Genomic DNA, 27805 nt, shown 5'->3' on the forward strand with positions numbered 1-27805 from the left:
TGTAATCTCTTTGTCTTCTGTTGGGGAAGATCCCTGTACATGTTCCTCTATACATGAGTCATGTCAAATGTAGCAGAGATACAGCCCTTTCTCAGACAAATAGTGATTTCTCAAGAGTTAAATTAGTTTTTTGGTTCGTTTTACACTACACAGTAAAAATATACTCTATTAAACACTGCCCCCTGCCCCCAAATTGTCATATACCTTTTCACCGCGTTTCCCATATGTTGCTATCTTATTTTATTTTCGTTAGAAAGAAATCATAAGTAATCCCACTATTTGGTTACTGTTTGACTGTTGATGGTATGATCTAATGATCACTCACCGAGGCACATCCGGTTCCATCATGCCCAGACTTATTCCCAGGCACCTACTTTGACAGTGCATATAAGGTTTACAGATTAGGAGGAATTAAAAGCGTTTGACCTCATGAGTCTTATGCTGGGTCACGCCTCTGGAATGAGCTGCCAGCTGAACTCAGAACTGTTTCTAGTCTAACAACATTCAAGTCAAAGCTGAAAACCTACCTTTTTAGACAGCATTACTGCAATATATAAACTGTGTATACAACTCTATTCATGTGCAATACTCCAACACACTCAAACGTACATGCTTTTTATTCTTCATACTTATCTATATTGTATTTTATTCTGCAGTTTTACTACATATTATGTGACTGAATTTTTTTACTGTTACATAGCGTTTTAGAGCACGTTTGTGGATTTTACGTTTTATAAAATAAATTATTAATTATTATTAATTAATACGATACAAACATTCAAAATCTGATTTCTTACCCGGGAATGATAATTTCGGTAATTTTATTATGCATACCGAACTATGCATAGGTTTGTCTATGCTTTCGTGGTAATGCCCCTATATTTTTAATGCCCTCGACCTTTCCCCATACGACGTCATCACTCACTAGAGGCTGAACAATCCATACCTAGGCAAAAATGTATCAGATTGGAAGTCCATTGGGTGGGCGGTTAAAGGAAGGCAATGGCACCGTGTTTTACCCTAATTCGGCCAAGGTTCACAGTCGACCTTCATTGAACAAATGTTCTTCGAATTAACCCCACCATGTACATTTTGTGTACACACATTGATACACACATCATGTCACACGGGTGTGTGTATATCAATAAACACATTACCGTTTCATCACCACTACCCTCGCACCACCTTCAAAAGACAAGTTATTGCTTTACACTCTTCTTACCCATTCCCCTTCCCCCACTGTCCCCTTATGCAACCGGTTGTACACAAATTGTCATGAACTTACAGAAAGGCATCTCACACCCCCGGTGCAATACACTGGAATGAGATCAAAATTATGAGCATGACACCAAGCATAAACATTGACATTATATCCAGTGAACAAGACAACTGCTTTGTGTTATGGGTTTCAATTCAGTGTGCTTATATAGCACTCCGGAGCAATGTGTGGGCAACTAATAGAAGAGTCATAATGAGTAATACGGGCCGGGATAGTAGTCTAGCAACCTCAGCCTAGTACTTAGCAGTTACTTTTCAGCTGGACATTAATATGACAAGTCCATAAACACAACTGAGGTGTGGATATAAATGGCTACTACTGTATCAATCCCTGATTTTGGAGAGGTAAGCTATCGTTTTGGTTAAATTGGGCTTGGGCTGGCTTCTTATTTAGGCCTACGGTATACTCTAGTACTAGTAGTATAAAGATAACGTTACTGTTGTTTCTAGCATGGCTACTAGTACTATCTACTGCCCTACTGAAAGTAATGTTTAATTTACAAACCTTAGCGGGAGTAAGAAGATGACAGCTCCCAATTCAAGAGCACTATCGTAGGGCTTAAGAAAGACATGACTTCAGTGCAGCTATGGCTCACATTATAGACTAGGCCCTTAGTACCAGCATAGTTACTATTTTCCAGTGAGGTAGATGACTTTAGTCACTCATAGTCATAGTAGTAATATACTAATACTAGGCTGACTACAAAGTTTTGAATTTTACAACTTAAATAAACTCAATGACATTTGGAATTATTTCTGCAGTTGGTTATAAAAATCAACATCTTTTCTTTGCTTTCTTCATGAATAAATTTTACTCTTGCTAGTAAATAAGAAATAAGGGGACAAATTTAAACGAATGACAGCGAATGACCAAATGACAATTGACTTTGTACAGGGTTCATTATCATTCGCGAATGACAGCGAATGACAACGAATGACAACGAAGGACGTTGGTGAGTGGAGATAGAATGATATCAGACTTACAATTTCGCTTCGATTTTAATTTAGGTCGGATTTTGGGGGAAAATTTCTGCCAGGGGGGCGACCGCCCCCTTGCCCGGGGGGGGTAATAAAAACGAAAACAATAATTTTTTTACAGCAACAAATTTTTTCAATTCCCCTTAGTTCATGGGGTAAAATCCCACAGGGCAAGTCAAACATCTTGTTCAAGAATTTCCGAAAAGGCGAAAACACCGGTCACAGTCGCAAAATGTCAAATCAGATTTTTGCGATTTTAACCCTGATTTTCCAATTTTTTGGGGAAAATTTCCGCCAGGGGGGCACCCCCGCCTCGCTTCCCTACGCCACTGTTACAGACTAGCTCCATAACTGGTGCAAATTTTCTCCTTTTCCAGTCCCTTTTGCACCCCCCCCCCCAAAAAAAAAAAAAAAATGTTCATAGAAATGTCCAATATAAGGGCTCTTCCTGAAATTTGTAGCCATTTCAAGATTATAGTATTGTTAGTTTCTTACAATTAATATCGGAAAAATGATGTTAAAGTTACTTTTTTAAATCAGACTTACAATTTAGCTTACTATAAGGTGCGTTTGTATCTTGTCCCTACTTAACTAGATCTGTAAGCCACGCACTTCGCGTCCACTCGGTTTGCGTGGCTTTAATATACCCACGAAGTCTGAACTGTGATATCGGGTTGAAGCAAATGTCTGTGCTGTCATTCTCTGTCATTCGTTTTAGTCAAAGTAATTTTTTAGTGTGTACAACATATTGTCATTCGTTATGTGTAACGCAATTGTCATTCGTTTTAGCAACACTCGAAATAAGTAAGATGGAACTTAAATGACAGATAGCTAGGCTACAGTAACCAGTGTTGTGATTGGGCTCCAAATTTTTCTGAATTTATTGCTGCAGTAAGCTTGAAATGTTTTAATTTGACACTTAAAACTTTCAACTTTCAAAAGTCTACTTAAGACCCATTTTTTCACTTGTTCTTTTGTAAATTAATTTACTTTCTTTGTAAAGCGCTTTGAGCAGTAACTTTTGTTTACTGATTTGGCGCTATATAAGTCTCATTTATTATTATTATTATTATTAAAAGTGATCTGGTATTACTAGATGTCTTCCTAGTCACAGAAGCATTTAATATCGCAGAGCCTTTTTTTCTTAAGAATTTTACCTTTTCCCCATACGCAAAGTAAACTGCAGACATAGACCTGCATTCTACCAAGTGCAGAAAGTTTACAGCGATTTTTGAAACACTAAACTTTGTCCACTACAGTATTCGGCTATCTAGAAATGTGTGAAGAAAGGACATGAATTGTAACAACTAATTTACTGTCTTATTTGCTTTCAGGTTTTCCTGATGTTTAAATAATTTGAAGTTTTGTGGTTGAATTTGAAAGTAATTGATCACAATGAGTTATGATAACGGTGCACCGAAGGGGCGAAGAGGCCGTTCAAAAGGTCGGGGTGCCGAAGCGCTCCCCAATAATTGGAAGGATAAGAAATGGGTTCAGAGCTTTGCTAAGGATGAGCCAAGTCCATTGGGAGATTTAATGGATATGTCACCAGCTTTTGCTTTGAGAAAGGTTCTGCTACTCATCGAGAAACAAAAATATCAGGATGCCTCACAAGTCATCAACCAAATGGGACAAGACACACTGAGTGCTATTATTACAGATATGCCGATAGCATCACTCATTTTAAAAATACCATCGTCCTTGATCTTATTGGAAAGTATTTACTCCAAATTATTCCTGCTTAAAATGGACAATTTTCCTCGTGAGAAAATGGGTGTGGAGGGAATGGTCTTCCAGATAGTGAAATACCTTTCGACGACGGATACTTCAGGTGGAAAATCCGGTCGCAAAGAATCCGAAATTTATAAATCTGTTACAAACATATTAAGGATAGTCTTATTTGTGGATCCTGAAATTGTGAAAGTCTTACAGGGTCGGGTCGACCTGATGGAATCTGCGATGGAAGGGATCGGTGAGCACGGCATGGTGAAGCTCGGAGAATCAGTACTAAATATGCACGATGCCTTGAAACAGGAGCTGGACAGAACTATAGTGTCTTACAAAACGGCCATTCAGAAGCTGGATCAACTAAGCCTTGCACATAACAAACCGATCACACTAACGGTTTTAGTCAATAAACGCTCGTCCTTCAACAATCATCAGATGCTGATGCGGTTTACCCAGGATGCTATTCAGGAGCGATTATTCAAAAACAAGACCATTCTTAACACCATCGAGAGCAGTCTCAACCCTCATCTGCCTTACTTGATAAGTAACTTAAAGCAACGTGTGGAATATGACAAACATGCCCTTCTGGCATTTGGACGTCTGAGGAGAGAAATACCGACCATTTCTCCTGACGCGAAAGTAGCTCCGATCGTCTCTCAGTATCTCAAGAGTCTCAAATCGGTCTTGGATATTTTACAATCTCTGTTGAAAGAAGAATATCCTGAGCATCTTGTGGTGCATCGTAAAGTGGTGGCAGCAGAGCGAGACTCAGCCGTCCTTGATCTGGATGATGTCTTCCACGTGGCCGGGCATGATGGAGATGGAGATACATCTGGTCTCGGTGATTCAGAAACTCAAGAAGATTCATCTTCAAATGGTAACGTAATTCAGTTTCTCTTTGAACAGTGTATTTCACATATGTTCATTCTCATGTACATAAGTCTATCATAATTGGGCTGTTCAGGAATTTGAAATGCATGAATACAGATCTATTTAAGAAAATATCATACAAGTGCATATATAACTTATTGATAGCATTATGTAGGTCATTTGATAGCTCAAAGTTGTCTTCATACATTTTTGATATAAAAATTTGATTTGCACAAGTATTTGAGTTGGACTTGAAATGATCTTACTTATAGAACCCTGTTATTCAGAGTAGGGCTCGCGACCCTTTTTGGGGTCATGAAAAAATTGCAGAAAAAAAGGAGATTTCTGATATTGGTGGGAGAAAATCTTGATCATGTGTGATAAATTACTTAATTACTGTAATTGCAAGATAGTAGAACATCTTGCAACTACTATAAGACCAATGAATCATAGAAAACTTTCTCAATGTAAAGGGGTACCTACTCCCTCTAGACCCCTCCTCCAGGGCCACAACAGCTGCCACTGGAGGGTCCTAAAAAGATGATGAAGGTGAAAAGTGGGGTCACCAAGAATACCAGGGATCTAGAAGAAATCGCGTAACTTCTGATATTAACTTGCCCGCAATACTTGAGCTCTGTGCTAAATGCCACAAGAGCATGTACTGATCTCACAGTCACACCTACAGTATTTTAACTTTGGAGGTTCAAATATGTGAATAGATTCCAGTCCATCACTCGATGGTTACTAATGCTACAGTAGGGCTGTTGCATTTCTCCCTATATTGTGTACACAGAACTTCCCATAAACTCCCTCACTGACTTGATGAGTTGTCATGTTGTCAAGTTTTCAACAAGACGTACCCTTCCCCTCCCCCCCCCCACCCGAGTGGTTAAAACAGACTCTTGTTTATGAAAGATTTACTAGTTTAAAGTTAGGTGTTAACCGGTTAAGCTATTAATTGCAAACTGTTTAACAGACCAGTGATTTTTTTGTGGTTGGTTAACTAGTTGTAAAACCCAAACTTTGCTTACCCCCCTGGAAACAGCACTTCAATTAATAAGCAACATTAACAGTACAAATGAAATTACGACAGGTTAGACCTACATATTACAATGCAAGCAAGATGAAAATTAAATCATTTTTTTGCTTACAGCAAAATGTGTGATTTATAGCAAGTAAATATTAACCACAGGTACATAGGATGCTATCAACTATAAAGTTACAATTAGTCTAGCATTTAACATTAAGGGTGCTTTTACACTAGATCCCGATCAGATCCACTGATTAATGTTATCAGAGGATCATCTCTCCATGGGGTAATCTTAGTTATGCATTGATCTGGATGCATTTATACTTGAGTCGTACTCTGATCCTCCCCAGCTATTAACCCGATGTTGGTAAAAAATCGGATTGGAAATGTGTCATGTGCAGGCCTGTATCGCGTAGGAGGTATACTCCAAACTTTTGTTGTCATGGTGTACAGCCTTAGGCCGACAATACTACACTATGTATGGCCCACATGCTCTCAGTCTACGTAGGAATTAGCACATGCATGCATGATACAGGACTGGAATATCACGCGAGAATGCATGTGACGTAATGAGGTCACCGGATATCTCTGGTCACTGTTGATGCGGGAGTGTCTACAAATGTTGCAAAATTGATCTTGACGTCCGGATCAGATACTGGTCTCTGCCAGCATCAAAAACTGAGGATCAGATCCGGATCTGAACTGCGTTTACACTACAGCCTTGATCACGAAGTCAGGATCAGATCCTGACGTTGATCCAGATCTGATCCGGATCTAGAGTGAAAGCACCCATATACACACAAAGACAAAGAAGCTTGGTAGTACAGAACCTTATTCAATCGTTGGAGGAAAGCTAACTGTGTAAGGTACCTAAACATATAATCTGCTAAATTACCAAATTAGTCCACCCATGGAGGTAAAACAGACCTCCATGGTCCACCGAACATGCACCAGAATGGATGGAATAACGTACATTAAGGGTTTGCAAAAGGAAACACTTAGAAACACAAGTACTTGAGAGACACAAAAACATTCTGTGAATTGAAATAAACTGTTGGAACAGTAATGCACTAACCAGGAACAACCAAATGGTTGTAACCACAAAGATCTCTTAGTTTCATTTTGGTGGTATCCAAATATCTGTGAACAAGGAAAACATGTCAGGCAATGATGCACAGGTACAGTATCGAATTTAAAATTTGTTTTAATTTTGTAGGGTCAATTTATAACAAATTAATACATTAAAGACGTTAATTCCATCATGGATTTTGACTGTTCAATCATTTTATAGCCTGTATACTGTTATTGGTTGCTGTTTGGTTCTCTTCAAGCTCAAATCTTTTGTAGAAGGTTAATTTTATTCAGTATGACTCACTTTATAAGCTACATACCCTTAGTTAGCCACCTCAAGTGCTCTTGAAGCCTTATTAAACTATTGCAGGTTTGGGAGTGGGATTGTTTATACAGTGTATACAGACAACTTCTGATAAGGTTTCCTGCACTGGGAACAGTCTGTCCTGCTAGGTCAAAAGCGAAACAGTCAATTCCTCTGACTGACTGCTGAAGTGCTAAACAAATATTAAGCTGGCCAAAAATGAACATGTTACCCCTATTTCTGCTGCATCTTTGGAACACTTTTATAATGAAGCTACAAATCATTGAAATAAATATATTCATGTCTGTAAGCAATGTGGAAGATATAACCATTGCAGTAGATACACGTAAAAGTACTTTCAACCTTTTGTGGCGATTTACACCCTATTTTGCAGAGTTTGGCAGATTATGCAGATATTTGCCAATTTTAAGCTAAGGAATGTGAAAAATTCCTTCAGCTCTAATGAGCAACAGTCTTGTGATAACATCACTTAATCTTGGTATAAACTTATTGCAATAATCATGACCTCTTATTTTATATACCAGATAAGGATTTACAAGACAGATTTACAGTGTTCAAACAAAATAAAAAATTATAAAGAAAAGGACGTAATAGTGGCCTAGGTAATGGAAATGCTTGTTTTTGTTTTATATGGTATGAAGAATATTACCATGAAGTTAAAGGTTTGATTTGTGAACTCTTTTATGAAGCTAGGCCCAATGGTGTGATTGAATTTCGGATCTACAGTATAATTATACTGTAATTAGGCACATGTAGGGTACTTTCACTGTGGGATCCAGTACACATATATACACAGTTATGAGCTGTACTGTAATATGCTGTATATATTTTACCATATGGCATGATTTAATAAACTAACTGTAAGGCTAATCTTTCAAACTCTGCGAAATTGAGTCTTGTTTGACTCCATACAAAGACTATTGTAGATTAGTTTATCAATATCTATACAGATGTTGGCCCTTAAAATATCATCTGCTAAAAAATGTTACGAGCTGTCAAACAGAATCATATTTTAACTAAGTTATGGTCTGAGATAAGACAGAATTTAGTATGGAGAATACCTTTCACATAGCTCTCTCCTATGAACAATTTTTCCAATTAGGAACACTACGTTTAATATTGCTTTTTTATTCTTTGCCCAAAGGCAAGGGGATTCTACACAACATTGCTACTGTATGTATGTGTAGAGCTATACAGTATGTGTCTGTTTGATAACTCAAAAAACACAAGGAAGTCAGTAAACTTGACAACTCACAAAGTGTAGCTTGAATGAAGTTTATACTTTGTATATATAGATCCCTCTGGGTTAGTACAAGAATTTTATGTAAATTGGTGGAGGTTAAAGGTCAATTCATGTCAACATAGGTCAGGTCAATGTCAGAAAAGCTAGTAAACATAACTCACTAAGTGTAGCTTTCATGAAGTTCATACTTTGTATGTACAGTACCCCTCTTGAGTAGTACAAGAATTCCTTAATAAATTGGTGGAGGTTATATGTCATTTCATTTCATCTATAGGTCAGGTCATTGTCAATTGAAAGCCAACAAAGACGTTAGTTTGTGAAACTGTTGTAATCACATTAGTTCCAAAAGTAAAACTTGGTACAATTCACTTTTGGTATGTTGATCCACTGTGTAAAATTGGGCAAGGAAATAACTGTGGTGTTCTGGTTCTTCCATATCACTTCATTTACAAGTGCAGTATTCTGTCTTTTGAGAGTCCTTGTTATGTGCCTCATTGGCCTTCAGAACAAAGGCAAAACCAGTTATTGGGCTACCAGCAAAGCAGGCATCACCCCCAGAGTTTGAATAAACTGACTTTCTTCGTCTAAAGTCAAGGCTTGTTCTATATCCTAATCAAAATGAAAGAGCTGTCGACTTCCCCCATAGATAAAAAGCTTTGTTCTTTGAAAGGGATAATGGTAGCTTTGGTTGAGGCTTTTTGTAATCACTACATGGCAGTGTTGCCTTCTCTGTGTTGAATACAGTGCATTCATCCAGCTTCAAGGTTTTAGGAAATATGGTATAAAGGTCTGTTAAAGATTAGCCAGGCTGATAAAATTATCATAGCTCAAAAAAATCAATAATTTCCCATGCAAAGGAATGTTGTTGTCATTTTAAAAGTCAAAACAGAGTATTTGTTTGTTGCTCAGTTGAAGTGGTCATTGCATTCATACTCAGTAACTTTAACTGTTTGGATTTTGGAGAACCTTCAACTTTGTGTTAAACACATGGTAGTATGAGAGGAATGATAGTATATTGGCAGTGGTGGCTGAGTTTAAAGAAAGGAAGGCCAGTAGCCTAGGAATTAAACTGTCATTTCCCTGTACACTATTGATTGTAGCACTACTGTAGCCTGTGGGGTCTCTGGAGCCTGAAGGCTATAAAATAACACAGAATGACAGTCTTTTACTGCAATATGAAATAAAATATAGATGTCATGTATGGTACTTACTTGGTTAACTTTTACATGATACACATTAAAGTATCAGGTTGTAAGCGTTAGTGTGAAATAGGTTGCAGACAGTTAAAAACACTGGTCTTGCTTCATATTTTTTGACTAATAAGACATTGAAACAAATCTACTTGCATGATTTTTGAACAGATCTATAATCCATGTATAATGTGTCATCTTATAAAGTAGAAAATCTCAGAGATGGAGTTGCTTCAGCTTACTTTAGTTGAATAAATTGATTTGTTGCAGAAAGAAGTTTAGAAGATGTTTGATCTCAGAAATAGTATATCCATGTTTAAAGTAAATAATTGAATGTGTAGTGTAGTAAAGACAATTCCAGGAGTGTGACAAATAAGGTAAGAGGAAACTGGAAAGTTCAGTGACACTCAGTAACCCGAATTTAGTACATCGTTTCATATTTCCAATTTTTTCCCTGCATGATTTCCATTAAAGGTACTCGATATAAGGAAGTGCCCGTCGATGTTCCTACCGACCCCATCCCCATCCCTCCTCCGCTTCACATCACCTCCCCTCTACGAGGTCGAAGCAGGTCTGCAGACAGATGGAGGTCAAGGAGGAAGGGCAAGAAGCAGTCCCGTGCCGATCGGCTAAGATCTCTCTCTGCAGACAGAGGAGTGTTATTAATATCACGACCGGAACAGAAGGAAGTGGAAAGTAACCCCGAGTTTCAGGTCATGATGAAACGAATCAGCACCGTGTCATCTTCGTCACCAGGTAATGTGAGGAAACAGTCACATAGATATATATAAATAAATCGTCTTTGCATGCATTCCCAAGATCATCTGTTACTTCAGCTGTTTCTCTGATATTGATTTGAATACCTTTCCTCCATATGTTGTTACAAGAGGAATTTAGAAGTTGTCTGCATACATTGCTTGTGTAATGTTGCAAGGGAGGAAGTACTGGGTAAATGGAAAGCAGACTGTAGTGGTAGTGTAACTATGGTGATGAAAACCAAAGAACTTCTTACTAGTTTGGGGATGGTTAATATTGGATTTGTGCAGGTAGTCACAAATGTTATTTGCATACATCTAATAATAATTGTCCTCAAACAATGGCAATGCCGCAATAGGTTGTATATGATTAGAAAGAAGATACCAAACTTCCATAAAGACCTCTGGAGCAGTACATGTTTTAGATCTAGTATTTTCTTTGGGGGGGGGGGGAATCATCCATAACTCTTTTTCTTGGTTTGAGAGGGATGTGAGAGGGAGGGAGGGGGGGGGGGAGATTGGGTTGCTAGGGGGAAATTTACAAATGAGTGGAGGAGTACAGAACATTAGCTTAATATAATATATGCAGTGGGTTAAGACTTGTTTTATAATTTGCAGTGGAACTACCATGTATGATGAATGGTGTTATCCACAGAAGAAGCATATTAATTGTTTGATTTCATGACGTAAAACATTAACTGGAAGAAGACTGTGAATAGGAAACAAGTTTACCATGTCACTGATATAATAGGTAACATCTGTTGCAATCTTTCACATGTGAGATATTTAAGGCCTAAAGACTTTACCTCCTGTGTTGTCTCTCTGTGGCCTCCCGAACAAAAAATAATTCGTTTTTGAATGTGAAACCACTACATGTTGCTTTGGTGTATCTGGTGCTTGGGTTTAATGTGACATTGCATAAGACAAAGGTAGCCATTGATGCCCTGTTTAGTGAGAGATGTTTGTTAATGACAGTGACAGTGGTAATATTACATTGTTTTCATCACCTAATACCTCAGCCGTCGGCAGGAGGCAACTGGAGCGCCGCGGCATCAGCCCTGCTCGGGCTAGCGTCAGAAGCTTTGCCAGCACCAGGGATGGATCCGTCTCTCCACAGCTGAGACGTCATTTACTGGGAGGAGATGTTTCTCTTTCCGTCATCTCTCAAAGTGAGATTTTCAGTCAAGCCATCAACTTACTCGTGCTTTGTAGATGCCTTCGGAGCCAGGCATGCTTCATTGTAGAATCCACCCTGAGCTACTGTATGCACACCTGTCAAATCATCATTGCTGCTTTTATTTTAACCTCCATCCTTCCATCTTTCATGCTCTATGGTCATAAAACTTAGTCCACTGCTTTTAATGTCTAGAAAGAAAGTGTCTAGAAAGGTTGACATTTTTGGCCTTTCGTTGTTAAACTACACTAATAGATGACCAGTGCAAAAGTAACTCTTCTTCTCTGTGTTTCCATCAGGCTGCATGTGACAATCTGTGTCTCCCATGAAATCTTTGAGAGAACTTCAAGAACTGTAAAATCTAAGGATTGAAAGAGAGATGTCTCAAAAATTAGCATCTCTAACTAACAACTCTTGACTACAGTGAATCTTCCTAGCATGTTCCACCCACCCCCCCCTCCCCACCCTACTTTGAAATTTAGGAGTCAGAAAGATTGGGAAGTTAATATCTACATATTCACTCTTACAAATACTGTCAAAACAAAAGGAAGATGGCATCATTTCCTTGTATAAAGGTCTATCACTGTAAGAATGAATTGTGGTTAATTTCCAACACATTCTTTGTGAAGAACAGTCATGTCAAGGCTTAAATTTGATCACTTTATTTGATGAATCTCAAAGATGTCCCAACACTTCCCTCTAACATCTTTCTTTAGTAATAGCATTGTTCTTCTGCACTTTCATTTCTGTACAGATCTCTCAACTTACCTTTGCCTATTTTCTTCTAAATTTCTTCCTTTCTAGTTTATCTGCTAAATGTTTGTTTGTCTATTTTCTGCTTAATTCCTTGCCTGTAGGTTACGGCAGTTCTCTGTGCATAGCCATTCTCAGGAGGCATTCTACTCATGTGAATGAGAAGCAACCTTCTTCAGAGAGTAATTAGCTTTGCTTTCTTTGAATTCTTCACATTTATCCCTCACTTTTCATATATATCTAACAAACCATGTTCCCATAGTAACATGACTTAATACAGCCTAGGCCTCATTTCTGCATGTACAGTACAGTAGTCTAACTATACATGTGTACATTTTAAATTGCATGGATATAACTTTGTTAATGAAAGTTCTTTCATGAATCCTAACATAGACTAGGAAGATTGTATTTGATGATAGAATAGTGGCTGCTACAAAGTTGAGTGGAGAGGAATTATAATGGTGGAAATCCATGCTCCAATTTACCTACTGCCCTATCTACTTCTGTGGTGAAATAAATAGTTTCAATTTAGTAATTATAAATTATACAATATCAGTTTACTTTCACTATTTCCTACTTGGAAAACTGGCTTACTCATTGTTCCTACCAGGAAAAGAGAAAATTCCTGGGCAAAATATGGAGAAAAAAAACAGGCCTAACATGTTTTCTCAGATAGTTCGTTAGAGATAAGGTTAGGTTTCATGGTTTTGGTTTCAGTATACAGTGGTATATTTGGTTTTTCATTTGAGTGGGTGAGTTTTATTAACAGTGTTGTATTTCATTTATTGCTGGTTACCTGTGTCCTTGTATGACCTCATATAGATCACCCCAAGGGTATTCAACCATTTTAACCATGGCTACATATCACAGTAATTACTTGCAGGTGTTCCTTGGTTAAGGATCACTTCGTCATTATTATAGAATATGTTGGTGGTATGGTAAAACTAACAGTTAGCAACTAGAACTAATAGATATGATATAAACATCAGATTCCAGGTAAAACAGTGTGAACTGAACAAATACTATATAAAAAGTGTGTTGGAGTGGGTGGTACGGGGGTGGGGGGGGGGGGTGGGGAGGTAAATTACATTCTCATTGGTTGGATTCATTTGAGATCCCATAATTTAGGATGGCTGGCATATTCACTATTTCACAACGTTATCAACCATTGATTTACACTTCTCAGTACTGGTGCAGTTTAGTGTGTACTTGTAAACAACATAAATATTACAGATTCCCTTGCTTTTTAAACAGGAATCTGACCTTGGTTTATTGACCCTAATTATCCTTTGGAGGGCACATATAAAAGATGGTCATTATCTATCTTAGAATTTTTTAGCTCGACTCAAGATATATCACACCGAGATCAGTAACGTCTTCACAGCATGATATTACCATAGGTGGGTAAAATACACTCACTGAAGGCAAACTACATTGAGATTTGGGCAAACTCAACTTATTTTATCTTGTTATATATCATGTAGCCACAAATGATAAATACAGAGTAAGTAGTCCAGTGGTTTGCAATACAGTGGTATGTGTTACAGAGCTGTATATGGTACTTACTGTATGTGACATCAAGTGTGTATATAGGAAGGATGGTCTGAAAAGGGACAGACAGGAGGAAATAAACAGAGATTAGGAGATTTAAAGAGCTTAAATGGAATCAACTTTAACGCCTGATCAGAGGGAGGATGAATCATCACAGAGTTAGGAAGAAAAGTCAGATTCTATTGTTGAGAGATGAATAAACCCCAGGGATAACCCTTGGTTAATATTGAGTACTCAAATAGGGGGGTTTAGATGTTACTCAAGCTGAGTTGCTCCAGTGTACTGTTAAACTCTTTAAGCTGAAAACGTAGTCATGTTGAAATTTAGGGAAAAACGTAAAACAGGTTCATCGTTTAGGAAATTTGCAACTTTATTGGTTGGTGTAACAGCTGTTTTGAAAATTGAAATATTGTGCAATTCTTTCAAGACATTCTGCTGAGCCTTGAATGATAATGTAACCATCCAAAAATGTTTTCCCCATTTCAGTAGAAAGCTAAACCAAGAGTTAATTAATTAAAAGCAGAAAATGGTGCGATATAGCTTCCAACTTACAGTTCAAAGTTTTGTTGTTAATAGAATGGAAAGCCTGGGAAGGTTGTTTTTTCATTAATTCAGAATACTTTATTAACTAACAAGACTGTAACTTGGAAGAAAAAAAAAATTCAGCACCAACAAAGTCATCATTAGTTGAGAATTATCTACTTGTGATTAGGCAAAGCAATCTCAAATATTTTAATGACTTTGTTTGTTTCATTTCCAAAGTTATTATTAAGCTTGTGGAAACCTGGGCCCCTGAAGAATTTATGATATGTTGGTTTAGGAGGCATTGCATTATAAATTTAAATGGTGGTAACTGTTGGCAGAAAGGAGACGTCTAGAACAATAACCATATCCTAACTTTCATATGCTAATATATGACATCATTGCATCATGATATGAATACAACAATTATTTAATGATATATGGATACAATGTTATAAATCTTTGTCTAATCATACATGGTAGATAGTTCACTGCCTTCTGACATCAATACTGACATTGTGACATGCACATACTACACATAGTATATAAACATATTGCATGTGTAATATTAACATTGATTTTATCTTCATTATATATTTATCAAAATATTCAAGCGAATGTACTTTATGATTGTAATTCATGAAAGTTTAGTTTCAAAAAATAATTGCATGAGGTATCATTAGCAACACAAAAAACTGCTTTGAATGACACAGGTTACCTTTTTATAAAGTCTGGACATATTACTTGATTCTAGTCTGTTTTTTCTCTTTCAAATGGAAGGAAATGCACACAGTAAAACTAAGCATTACCATCTTAATTCTTATCGATGTTCAAAATATCACCGGCACAATTTTAAATTTATGCCATTCAACATATTTGTACCTCATTGCTAATCATCCTACATTCTTAAGGAGTTACACCTTCCTAAAAACAGCTCTTACAAAATGGACCCATCCGTTTATTATTTGCTTGGCTTTCATATTTGTCGCTTAACCCGTATCACAGTTTTACAGGACCTTCTCGTCTAAGTATTAAAGAGGAACTCAAGGCTTTCTAATACCATCTAATAATTGAACCCTGAAAGTTGCTAACTAAGTATGAAAGCTTCAATAGCTCCCTGCCTTGGGTAAACAATAGATTGAAGTTTTCTGTAAACCAGTAATAGCTGTTTAACACTTTCATCGCTTCTTTGCCTGCCAATGCTTCACAACTGTCAACTGATTTTTATATTTCATTAAGCTCCAGGTTATCATTACCATATGCTCTTCTAAACTGCAGGGAAAATAGAAACTTTTGATTGATCCCTGTATTAACTCAAGTATAATAGAAATCTGATATAATGCAGAATGCTTACATAGTTTAAATGCTTCATAGTTGCTGTAGAAAGATGTAGTTGGAAATTGCTGGATTATTTTAAAAGATGCCATTGCATCTGCTATATATTACTTTCTCATAAATGCAAATGAAACCACCCTGTGTTTTGGGAATTGTATTTAGAAATGGTTTCAAATATGTATAAAAGTTATTGAGGTATTACTGTTGCTTTGTTTGGATGGAAATTTGGTGAAGCATACATTAAAATCATATTCATATCTCCCTTTATGATATCATATTAAATTGATAATAACATATTAACAGTGTGCCTCTATGATATTATTTATGATAACCCTGTCCCAATTACTTTCAAAGGACCTACAACTGCATCCAGTAATGTCAGCCCAGAAGACTCCACCTGGGGCAGAGCAGAGAGTAGATACAGTCTTAGAGGTGAGAGACCTTTGTAGTAATTGTGCCCTTTGGTGCCAGTGTTCTTCTTCTTAGGTGTTACATTTGATTGTTTTCTTGTGTTATATTTATTTTCTCCGTCCATAGAATAGACAGCCCATCTAATACTCTTCATCCATAGCATAGGCAGTCTGTCTATTATGCTTATATTATTCTTATAGTATATTTTGTATTTGAAAGCTAATTTGAAATAGCTTTGATATGACCAGCTAATGTGGTTCATGTCATATCATTAACATCTATCAGCTGATTTTAACAATAGCTATGACACCAACATCTCAAATAATAATAGATTTATTCAGTGTGGGCATTGCAGCACCAGCTGCAGGATTCAAGAAATTATGTCAGATTCAGAACCCTAAACAGACATCTTAAGAATGCCAAGGGTGAGTATACAGTGCCCTGAGCCCCGCCCCTCCCCCTGCACATCAAAAGTAGTTGTCCCTGTAGTGTGGCTACCACTGTTATGTGTGTCATGCCAGCAAGTTGAACTTCCCCTTCTTGTGAATATGTCACACCTGAGCTGTCAGTTGTTATGCAACATTCTTTTAGTCGGTGTACTCCTTTCATATTCTGGTCTTTGAATAGTGTGCTTCCAACATGTGTGCTGCCATGCTGTCTCTATGACAGAGAACTACATGTGCAACATTGTAGTTGCTAGGCAATACCTAGTAACAGGGAGCCATTAAAAAACACATCTGTAATACATAGGAAGGAACCTAAGGTTAATAAAATAAGCTGTGGCTGTAAGGGACAGACTTGTGTGTTTTTAAGAGCAACTTCTAGTGGTAGAAGTTAGTTTGGGAAATGGCATTTTGACCTTCATATGAAAGTTGTATATATCACTCAGTTATGTGGGTAAGGTTCTTCAATTGTATCTTTATAGTTATTACACACACTCATATGCTATGTATACAACTGTCTGCCAAAGGAACATATGCCAACTACTGTAGCTGAAAAAGTAACAACAACAATAAAGGGCTGCATTGGCAAACCAACCTGTGATCTGATAATCATGGGAAAATTTCTTGGTTCAGAAAATTTAGGCTAGAAAAGTAAGCAAAGTCTGTTTTGTCTTTAGAATTAGGTCAGAGCCAATAAGAGTGTTAGGTGGCAGTATCTTTGTATGTCATGGTGTCAGTGGATGTTTGTGTGGGTGGCATTGATTGTTGGGTAAAGAATGGTCCTTCTTACACTTGTTTGAAGAGGGCTAGTACCATTGTCTAGAAAGATACCAAGGTGTGAACTACTGTAGGGGGTAGAAATCATAGCCTTAATTTGTCATTCTTACAAAGAATTTGTGACAAAAGGAATTTATCAGTTGTTGTTTTAGATATGCATTTGGCTTCCCAACATGCTCTTAGTGTTAGCTAACTTTTAAAGAGAGGAATAAGGCAAATCTTTGAAAAGAGTTTTTTGTTTCAGTTCTGACAGTATGTGGGCCTATAGTACCTCGTCTATTTTACATATATGTACAATCCAATGATGTGGTGGAAGGTTTTAGTTGGAAAATGAATGGACAAGTACATCAGGTCATGGATGGGATTTGACTTGGAAAGATATGGGAAATTCAACCAGACCAACCCCCTCCCCATCCAACCTTGACCTTGTGACCTATTGAAAAGTAAATTGGTATTCGACTTGGAAAGATATGGGAAATTCAACCAGACCAACCCCCTCCCCATTCAACCTTGACCTTGTGACCTATTGAAAAGTAAATTGGTATTTGACTTGGAAAGATATGGGAAATTCAACCAGACCAACCCCCTTCCCATTCAACCTTGACCTTGTGACCTATTGAAAAGTAAATTGGTATTTGACTTGGAAAGATATGGGAAATTCAACCAGACCAACCCCCTCCCCATTCAACCTTGACCTTGTGACCTATTGAAAAGAAAATTGGAAAGACATTAATATCATTTCACAAACGAGAATTCATGAAGTAGTTTAAACTCATTATTTATGTAATTGATTTGAAGAGACAACATTTAACTGTACTGTTGCATTGTAATGTAAGTATAGAATGAGCTTGTTTAGTGTGAGGTTCCTTAGATTTGAAAATCTACCTTTTGTAAACTATGAAAAATCTCTCACATTCCTCATAGCATTATTTTTTTATTCTATTTCACTGTAGAGTCTACCTCTTACTCTGATAGCCGCCCTTCTTCGGGCTACTCTGAACAATACAACGCCAGTCTCACCAACGAGCTGGCACAAGAGAGATCGCTCCGGGAGGCAGCAGAGGCAGACCGAGATAAATACCAGGAGAGGCAGAAGGTGACTCAGTCAGAATTGGACAGAACCAAGAGGGAGTTACGGGAGTTAAAGGAACAGCTTGGAAAACTCAAGGAAGAAGGAAGGTAATTTTAAAGGATGATGAACAATGAACGCTTGGGATTTAATTCATGGGGGTTGTAGTATTTGAAACAAATTTATTTGGTGACTGGTCATCAAAACTGGGTTCACAAACAGAGAAATACAAAAAAAAATGGGGTATTCAGCATAAGAGACTTTTGCCCCCATCAGTGGACAACTTCTCCTTAATTATGAGAGTTATTTCTTATGTCTGTGAAAGCCAGTTTCACAAGAGAGACAAGGAAATTTGTGGCTGATGAAGGTAAACATAAAGTTGAACTTTGTTAAAAATAGCCTAAAGTGAAGAAAGACTCCTTAGAGATCTTAGACATCTTTTAACTTGAAAATTGACTTGAATGGGTATCATATAGCAAGTGTGTGTGCTTTAGTAACAGAGTACATATGTAAAGGACTAGGATTACTCATTCAGAGAATGGTGCTTGTTACCTCTGAGAGAATGTGAAGATGGCTATAAGTGGTTGCGGAAGGTTCTTTGTTTGCTGTGTAAACCCTCAGCGATGGAGGACTGTGAATGTTAGAGTTATTGTGAACAGAATAATAAGACAAGAAGTCTGTAGGAACAAACATAGTACACTATGACATAGGGTGCCTGCCTATGAAGAGACTCGTCAATGGGATAGCTTAAATGATGCAAGGTAAAATCAAGAATGGGAAGGGAAACTAGATGTAGTACTCATGTAGTACTCATGCTAGGCACTTTAAAGGGCCAAGAAACTAGTGGTAGGCACTTTAAAGGGCAAAGAAACTGATGCTAGGCACTTTGAAGGGCCAAAAAACTAGTGCTAGGCACTTTGAAGGGCCAAAAACTGATGCTAGGCATTTTGAAGGGCCAAAAAACTGATGCTAGGCACTTTAAAGGGCAATGAAACTAGTGGTAGGCACTTTAAAGGGCAAAGAAACTGATGTTAGGCACTTTGAAGGGCCAAGAAACTAGTGCTAGGCACTTTGAAGGGCCAAGAAATTAGTGCTAGGCACTTTGAAGGGCCAAGAAACTTATGCTAAGCACTTTGAAAGGCCAATAATCTAGTGCTAGGCAGTTTGAAGGGCCAAGAAACTGATGTTAAGCACTTTAAAGGGCCAAGAAACTCCTGCTAGGCACTTATAAGGGCCTAGAAACTGATGCTAGGCACTTTGAAGGGCCAAGAAACTCATGCTAGGCATGTTTTATCTGTTGCTGGGTTGAGTTTAGCTTGCAACTGTTCAAGCTGTTAGATTTTCAACAGGTTGGGCATTGTGTCCGGAGTCCTGAAATACAATAAGATTGTGCACTGTTTTTCGATTTTATCAATGTTTGGGACAGTGTTTGTAATAGCATAGGATTTTATGCAAGAAAACATTCTTTTAAGTTCTTATTGGTTATTTTGTAGGTGCTACCCTCTCGCCATTAGTCACGACACTAGATTTGACTTACGTGTAAACATGTTCTCTGCATATTAAATATCTATGAATTATTGCTTTCATTTTCTAGTCAGTTCTTGTGTGACACCATTTCTAACTGTTTTCAGTGCAAAAGTTACAACATTCTACTTTTCCATCAGATTCACTCACTGTCACATACCAATGTTGTAAAGTATTCCCTCCCATCTATAAGGTGCTACTGACTACTAATTGGCTTCCCCAGTTGATGACAACATATCTTGTTGCTATGGATAGAAGAGCAGGCCTGGGTTCTCCTGGTATAAACTTTAAAGCAAGTTTTGTAAAGAAACAGACTTGCATAAAGCATCTATGCACTCATTATAATTTGTATTCATTTTCTTGGCATGATACAAGAAATTATGCTTCAAAATCAACCAATTAGCATAATGTATGCCTGTTATTTGCAAGCCAGCATATCATAATTTTCTTTTGCTATGCCTGTATGGTTTGCAATCTTAAAGGTTGTATTCACAAATGCTGTTAAAGGGTGTTTGCTTTCTTTTCTCACTTAGTCGACCTACCAACAACAAACCTTCATCGAAAGTCGACAGCGTACGGGATACCTTAATGAAGTTTGATAAACTGTACACAACACAGCGACATCAGGTCTGGTCTTCGCTCAGCGACAGCTCAGAGAGTTTGAGAGAACTGGAAGACAAGGAGGAACTGAAGGACAAGCTTCTCTTTTCTGTTGTAGTGGTAGGTTGAAGATAGGTGTAGGATTGAGATGTAGTTATAAAAGGCATATTTAACTAGTGTTGCACCAATATCAGCATGCATTATCAATGTCAGCCTAGTATGTTGCCTAGTATCGGAAGTTGCATCAACTGCCAATATTTGCAGACCGATGTTGTTTGACAAAAAGTTTTAGTTTTTCCGTGCTAATGTCAAATATTTAGCAAGAGAGCAAGTACACACTCCAACTGAGCACTAAGTTAGCTTTGGGCTCTGGAATATGTGCTCGACTTTACCTGTAGTGGGTTAAGGTTTGATAAGTATGAAAAGTGGCAGTACTGTGGCTAGCCTACCACATAATACCCAGCCTAACATTATGAACACATGTAACAGCAGTGTTACAGACATCACCAAGTGATTTTTGTAAATATCCTAGTAGTTTCTGTTTATTCGCCATGATTCATTACTTATGTAAAGAGGATTTTTTCCCTTTTTTTCTGGCCATTACGAGGTGCAAACAGTAAAGAAGGTTGGAAAGAATACCTGAAAAATTTTCAGGCAGATTTTGCAAAATGAAAACATTCACAGCCTTCATAATCCGATAATACTCTGTACATGTATTTGATATAAGCTTTCACTAACTTGGAAAACGTGAAGTTAGTTCAACTGCTAGGCTGAAGTTTTTCACAACTACCAATTTGGATGGGAGTTAAATGTGTAAAATGGTTCATACTTTTGCATGTGTAATATGTATGGGAAGTTTCCATGTGTCAAGCGATTATGTATCCCTGCTTTTCTGTTGGGAATAAATTAAAGCAAAATATAAGAATTCTTATTATTCATAGCCCTTCATTATCTGTAATGATTCAAACTTGATAACTTTGCATTATTTGGGAAGTCACTTGAGTCCTCATGTTTCCATTCATTTATCACTATCCAAGTCAAAAAATTGAGGATCATAGAACCCATAGAACCCAAAGAACTCCAGTAATCATGGTAATGATTGTTTAAATCTTGTCTTTCATCATCTTTTGATGACTGGCTTTTAGGATGACCACATGTTTGAAAAGATTGTTTTCTGATGAGTAAATGTTACCTATTTGGGTATTGTGTTTACTTTGTAACTCAATTAACCTACATAATACTATAAGGTACCAGCACTAAGGTGCCAGCAAGAGAAATTTTATGTCTTTGCAAGGAAAATGATTATACACAAAGATCTAGTACTACCGTTGTATTGCTCATCTTGTCAAGTCCAACCAATGTTTGGACACATATTTTAGTCTTAAAACTAAGTCTTATAATGAATCCTTTATTATAGATAGTAATGCATGTCATGTTACTTATATCTCATAGGTATTTCATTGAATAATAACACAAAAACTGTTAGCAAACTGCTTATTCACTAAAGAGCCTGCGTGAGAGAATGAGTAAAAGTAAGTGAGTCTGACGTTTTGATCCTAGCAGGATCTTCTTCAGAGGCTGATCCCTAGCAGGATCTTCTTCGGCCTCTGAAGAAGACCTGCTGGGATCGAAACGTCAGGCCCACTAACTTTTACATAGGTATTTAATTGGTTAATAGTATTCTACTTTTACAATGCTTGATCAAACTATGTTTCTTGTTCTCCATAGCAACCCCTCCAACAAAACTTCCTTACTAATCAATCTGCTAGTTATTTGTAAATCATTTTAATCTAATATTTAATTCAATATTCTGTACCATATAATACATGCTATACATTAGCCATGTCTGAAGATCATTACTGTATCAAGATTTCATTGGTAAATATACACAGAATTTTGCTGTATCACATTACACAATATAGTAGATGATATCATGTGACCAATGCCGATACATTTGTGTTTTAATATTTCAACAGCTCTCATTTCGAGCAGCCAAGGAGACCTTAGCGAAGATTAGACACAGTGTGGGGACCATGCTGAACCTATCAGGCATGGTGAATAGCAACGGTATGAATGACTTGAACAAGTCTACATCGGCCGATAAAACAGAGAAGGAGCTCTACGTCTTCTTGCAGAATCTCGGAGATAAGTTTGACATGATGCCAATGGTCCAGGTGAGTCCCTTTAGGAAGATGTTTTTATGTAAAGATGAAACATACAAAATGTTATATTGATACAGAATAATACCTAAGAAGGAAGGCTTTTTGGGATACACAATATAGAGCACGAGATAGAAACTGGGAAGGACACCTCCCTAAATGTATGCCTACTAGTGCAGAAGTCTAAACTGAACTTGGCAGGGTAGCAGATTGTTTTGATGTAATTTTATGTGTTGATTTAGTGAAGTTTAAGGAGTATGACTGCAAAGTTGGAGGGCGGTGTACAAGTTTGAATTCAACACTGTGGATTATTTTATACCGTAAGATTGGTTTAAGGTTAAAGTAACAATGGTTCATTCACAATGTATGCCCTTGCCTATCTCCCCAGCAGAACATTCTTATATTTGCAAATTTTAAGAACAGTTTCTCCTTCATGAAATCAATTTTGAAAGCAAAACATCCTGCAAAATAAGGTTCAATGACAACATTCAGTTATATTGAACCTCAGATGATAAAGTAATCATCAACATTCATTTTAAACCCAAAATACTAATTCTATGTGCTTTCTAATGCATTTTCTTGATGTTGCATTCTTTAAATTTTGTTTGCTTTGCCCTTGTCTACAGGAGGTCAGAATGAAACTCAACAATGCTTTGAGGAATTACTCGGCCTGGAGTTCTTCTCCATCTCTGGATGACTATATCAGTAGATGCGTCCTTCTGGCCTGGAAGTTGACCATTCTACAGCCACCCCTGGAGGCCCACTATGACATGTCATCATTCAACCCCCACTTCCATCGACGATCCCCTGGGTCTAATCCTAACTCTACGGACATAAAGGTCTATCTATGGCCCTCGTTGATTGAGTCGGACAGTACGAGATGTGTCTACAGAGGAATAGTATCCACATAGTCTCCTCACAGAGGAACAAGATGGGAATGAAGATGATACTTAATAGGGGATGAGTCTAACTGAGGGAACATCCTCACTGATACTTCTTGTACCGAAGGGTATCAGGAAGTATGTGAAGTAACTGCACAAGTATGTGAAGTATGTATGAAGTACTAGTATGTGAAGTATGTATGAAGAATGAAACATTAGTATGTGAAGTATGTATGTATGTGAAGTATGTATGAAGTATGAAGCATTAGTATGTGAAGTATGTATGAAGTATGAAGCATTAGTATGTGAAGTAACTGCATAACTACATTGCTGCTGTTGATGTGACAACGGCGCTGTTATCAATAATCGTTCCCTGGGTGTGATAAGATTAATCATTTGGATAGAAACTAAGCATAATATATTGCACTGCCCCTTGACCACCCAGTTCCGCCCTGCCCCATTGCCGTTTGACTACCCTGTTCCCCCACCCCCCCCCCCCCGCATTGCAATAGGTCATTTGTTTTTAGATCTCACATTTGCCTTTCAAGCCACCTGAGATCGGTAATGATAATTGATGTTTAATATGTATGGAAAAAGGAGAATTTATAAAATACCTTTAAGATGTTTGTAAAAGGAAGGGTTGGTAATACCTTCACTTTAGCACAAATAAGACAGATGTGTGTTACGTCTGGTAGCCATGCCTGGTAACAATCATTGTCTGTATTATATTTTATATCTTGGACATCATAGTTTTATAGTATAGTTTTGTATCAAATGTAGACAACGTTTACTAACATTACCACCGTATGCCAATATTGAGGCTCATAGACAATACAGGGATTCTACAGAATTTGTTTTACCAGGTAACTTCATTGCCAGTGAATATTCATTGGATTCTTTGGGGTTTGAGAATAAATTGGGTAATATTTCATGAAATGTTCTTCCAGATACTGCCGAATTTAAACAGGTACCCTTCTTCCAGGTAATATGCAATTTATATACCTTTCTTTGTTAACAATTTTTAAGGATGATGGAATTCAATTAACGTACGATTAATAGTCAGATGTATATTTCATCAGTAAAATGATTAGTTCTAGGTGTAAATAAAAACATACAATTTATATCAGTGCATGGTGAGTGCTGTTTCTAAAATGAACAACATGTATCTTGTATGAATTTAAGTTACTCTTTCACAGTTAAAATTCAATTGCTAGTTCAGTGATGTTTTCAACTTCTACTTTGTATTCAGTATATTACATATTGTTGGCTTGAAACAAAAGAGGCTTATTAGTTCAAATTTCACATAACCTTGACCTAATTTAATTAATATGCGCCTAAAACTAGGCTTATACTGTGTAAGTTGATTCCATATGTGAGCTTCCTATGTAACATTTCTATCTGAACATACAGTAAGACACACAGCTTTTAGAACAAGAAAAAAACATGTCATAGTGAGTTTTAACTTGTAATGTTTGCATTTGTTGAAGGTGGTGTTAGAATATATATCCAATCCTTGGATGATATTATGTTACATCAGAGATTCATTCAGTCAGTGGTTATATCTTGTTAAATTTCTCAGTAATGTTATGTAGACTCACTCGCATTGACATGAAAAGGTTATATTTCCTCAGTGTAATCCAGTTTGTGTCATGCAAGAATACTATAGACAATTTATTATAAAAATTTAAAGTTACACATCTTCAGAAAATTTGAATCAAAATTATATTTGTTGAAATGGTTGAAGAATTTTATTTAGTAACAAGCGCACACTTAATAGCCCACTCATTCTTTACAATGAAATGTTCATCTCAGATATGCTGGTTAGTTTCAAGTATTTGTGCGTTGATGTATTAGTTGTCTGTATGTTTGTTTGTAGTCTGTCTGACTACGGTTTAGATAACTCATGAAATGCTTTAATTTTTCTGTAGGGTTTTATAACTGACTTTATACTTTATCAATTATGTAGCAAGTTACAATATGTATCTTGGAATTAATTGAATATAATAACGCTTTGGTGAAATGGAAAACAAAACATGGTCACTGTTACACCTCGTTTTGAGTTTTACATTTTGTATCCTTCCTCTATAGAGACTGAGATAACTTCAGGGACTAAACAGATTGTTGTAACTTTCCATATTTTTGAAATATTACTCAATTTGAATGCCTTTTGCACTTTTAATGGTCCTTTTGCAAGTTTGCATTGATTTTCCTTTTATGCAAAGCTAGCCTAACATTTTTTTATATCTTTGCACAAACCGCCACTAATATAAAGGCATGTTTGTCCATTTTGTGTGAGATCATGGTAACTTGATTCTTCTTAACACAATTTCAAATAAATTTATCTCCATTACTCCAAAGTTTCATTTCTCCCACAACAATGGGTCAGTTGATTGATGCATTCATTATTTGTTAAAATTATGCATAACAGAGATCAGTTGAGATGGCTTTAACAGATTATTGGAATTGAGTCTACGGTCTGTTTCTCCCAGTGATATCAATGAAATAGAGATTGAGATGATGTAGTTATCTAAAAAGACTAGATGCTAATTCAACATATCATATACTCTTTTAATCATACACGCAATTCAAAGCTGGAGTATCAGCTCTTATGGACATATTCATGTATCTGGGAATTTCTTTTGAGCCAAAAACCCAGTCCTTTGACAGTCACTTTTTTGCTAAAAGCAGTTCTTCACAGTGTCAACTGATCAACAAAGTTTGAATAAGTGATTGTCAAAAAGAGAGCTATGAAGTGCCTGGAATATTCTTCATTAAATTAAGTTACAGTGATTCAACAATTTATAAGATGCTATTTTCATGAATCAGGTTCAAATTAATGTGTATACCAAGTGTAGTTGTGCAAAAATGGTAAATTGGAAATTATCTCACTGTTTATCATATTTTAATGAAACATGAAAGTATTTGAAATATTATCATTATTTGTTTTTCTTCTCTTGTCTCCTGTCTCAAAGTTTATCGATCGAAACAAACATTTTCCCAGTTATTGCAATAGAAAGCCTATATCACATTTTACTGCGTAACATTAATGGATTCACAGTGATTAGCACCACTACTGACGAAAGAGGACACATAGTGGCCTAGGGTCTTCGTTCTATAGTTAGTAGGTTGAAAAATGGCCAAACTAAAACCATAATTGGTTGCAAGGGCAAACATAAAGTCCATTCAAACTAAAGACAGAGGCAATCAAGATCATTGCAGACTTCACAGCCTGCGGAAGTTCACATTCAAAGCATCTTTTCTTGTTTTGTGTATTTACTGTTGAGAGTAAGCCTTCCAGTTACCGTCAAAGTCTTCAGCCTTGGCTATTTATGTTGGACCTTATAAACCTTGTTTCTGGAGATGTTACAGAAACTTGTTAGGTTTGACTATCAACCATAACACAGCTTTTATGAAACACTGAAGTATGGGCAACAGAGGAGGATTACACCTTCGGAAATTTGGGGGAGGTGAAGGCGAGGGTGGGTAGGTGGAGGCAAAAATGGGGAGGTGGAGACGAAGTAGAACATGAATGATTGGAGGTGGTTGAACAAAATGACTCCTCTGCATCCCGCACAAAAATGCCAAACCGTTTGCTTGCCCAAGCAACATTTTGTAATATTGCAAACCATTGAAAAAGTAGTATTTCTCATTAAGAAATTCGGTCAGAGCAGGCCTCATCAGTCAAGTGACAGAAAAATATCCCCGAAGAATATTAAACACCAGGTTTATTGATTTTGTGAGAACACATGTTGACCATGGAGTTGTTGCTTTCCTAGAGAGATTGACCTTTATTTAGGATACTTGTTGACAAGTCTGTGTTTGACCAAGTGTTGTTTATCGGAAAATACGGTAATTAGTTGCGCTGATCTCCTTTGTTTTGCATAATTTTATTTTTGTCACACTGAGCTGTCTTCGTTTCTCTATATTTTGGAAACTAACAGGTTTGTCAGAATATATTTTCGAACAAAAAAGGATCAAGTGAACTTTTATGTGGTGGATGACAATATTGGGCATTCGCTGTAAGAACTGAAGGCATATTCAAATGTATTCTATTCTTGTAGTACCTCTATCTTTTTCAAGTTCTCTGAGGATTTTTCTCTGAGGAAATTATTGAGATATTGAAGTTCTTTGCTAAGGG

At 37.0% G+C, this 27805-nt stretch overlaps 1 protein-coding gene across 3 annotated transcripts; it reads left to right on the forward strand.

Moving 5' to 3' along the window:
* Positions 1 to 1372: 1372 nt before the first annotated feature.
* On the forward strand, positions 1373 to 26600 carry LOC139967301 (uncharacterized). Of its 3 annotated transcripts, none has more exons than XM_071970959.1 (9): positions 1373 to 1623; positions 3591 to 4861; positions 10188 to 10469; positions 11488 to 11637; positions 16158 to 16235; positions 18388 to 18613; positions 20561 to 20747; positions 22604 to 22801; positions 23413 to 26600. In XM_071970959.1, the coding sequence occupies exons 2-9, from the start codon at positions 3652 to 3654 to the stop codon at positions 23695 to 23697; spliced, it is 2616 nt and encodes an 871-aa protein (XP_071827060.1). In that variant the 5' UTR covers positions 1373 to 1623; positions 3591 to 3651; the 3' UTR covers positions 23698 to 26600. The 3 variants fall into 3 exon arrangements, with proteins under 3 accessions (XP_071827060.1, XP_071827061.1, XP_071827062.1); XM_071970960.1 differs by lacking the exon at positions 11488 to 11637 and adding an exon at positions 12500 to 12577; XM_071970961.1 differs by lacking the exon at positions 11488 to 11637.
* Positions 26601 to 27805: the final 1205 nt, after the last annotated feature.

The sequence above is a fragment of the Apostichopus japonicus genome, chromosome 5 (genome assembly GCF_037975245.1).
Source record: "Apostichopus japonicus isolate 1M-3 chromosome 5, ASM3797524v1, whole genome shotgun sequence".
In the NCBI taxonomy this organism is placed as follows: domain Eukaryota; kingdom Metazoa; phylum Echinodermata; class Holothuroidea; order Aspidochirotida; family Stichopodidae; genus Apostichopus; species Apostichopus japonicus.

Excerpts from the sequence above, each read along its gene's own strand:
- LOC139967301 (XM_071970959.1), top strand. The coding sequence starts at position 3,652 with ATGAGTTATGATAACGGTGCACCGAAGGGGCGAAGAGGCCGTTCAAAA. Across the intron at positions 11,638-16,157 it reads TCTTTCCGTCATCTCTCAAA|GACCTACAACTGCATCCAGT; the intron begins GTGAGATTTTCA and ends TTACTTTCAAAG. Across the intron at positions 20,748-22,603 it reads TTCTCTTTTCTGTTGTAGTG|CTCTCATTTCGAGCAGCCAA; the intron begins GTAGGTTGAAGA and ends ATATTTCAACAG.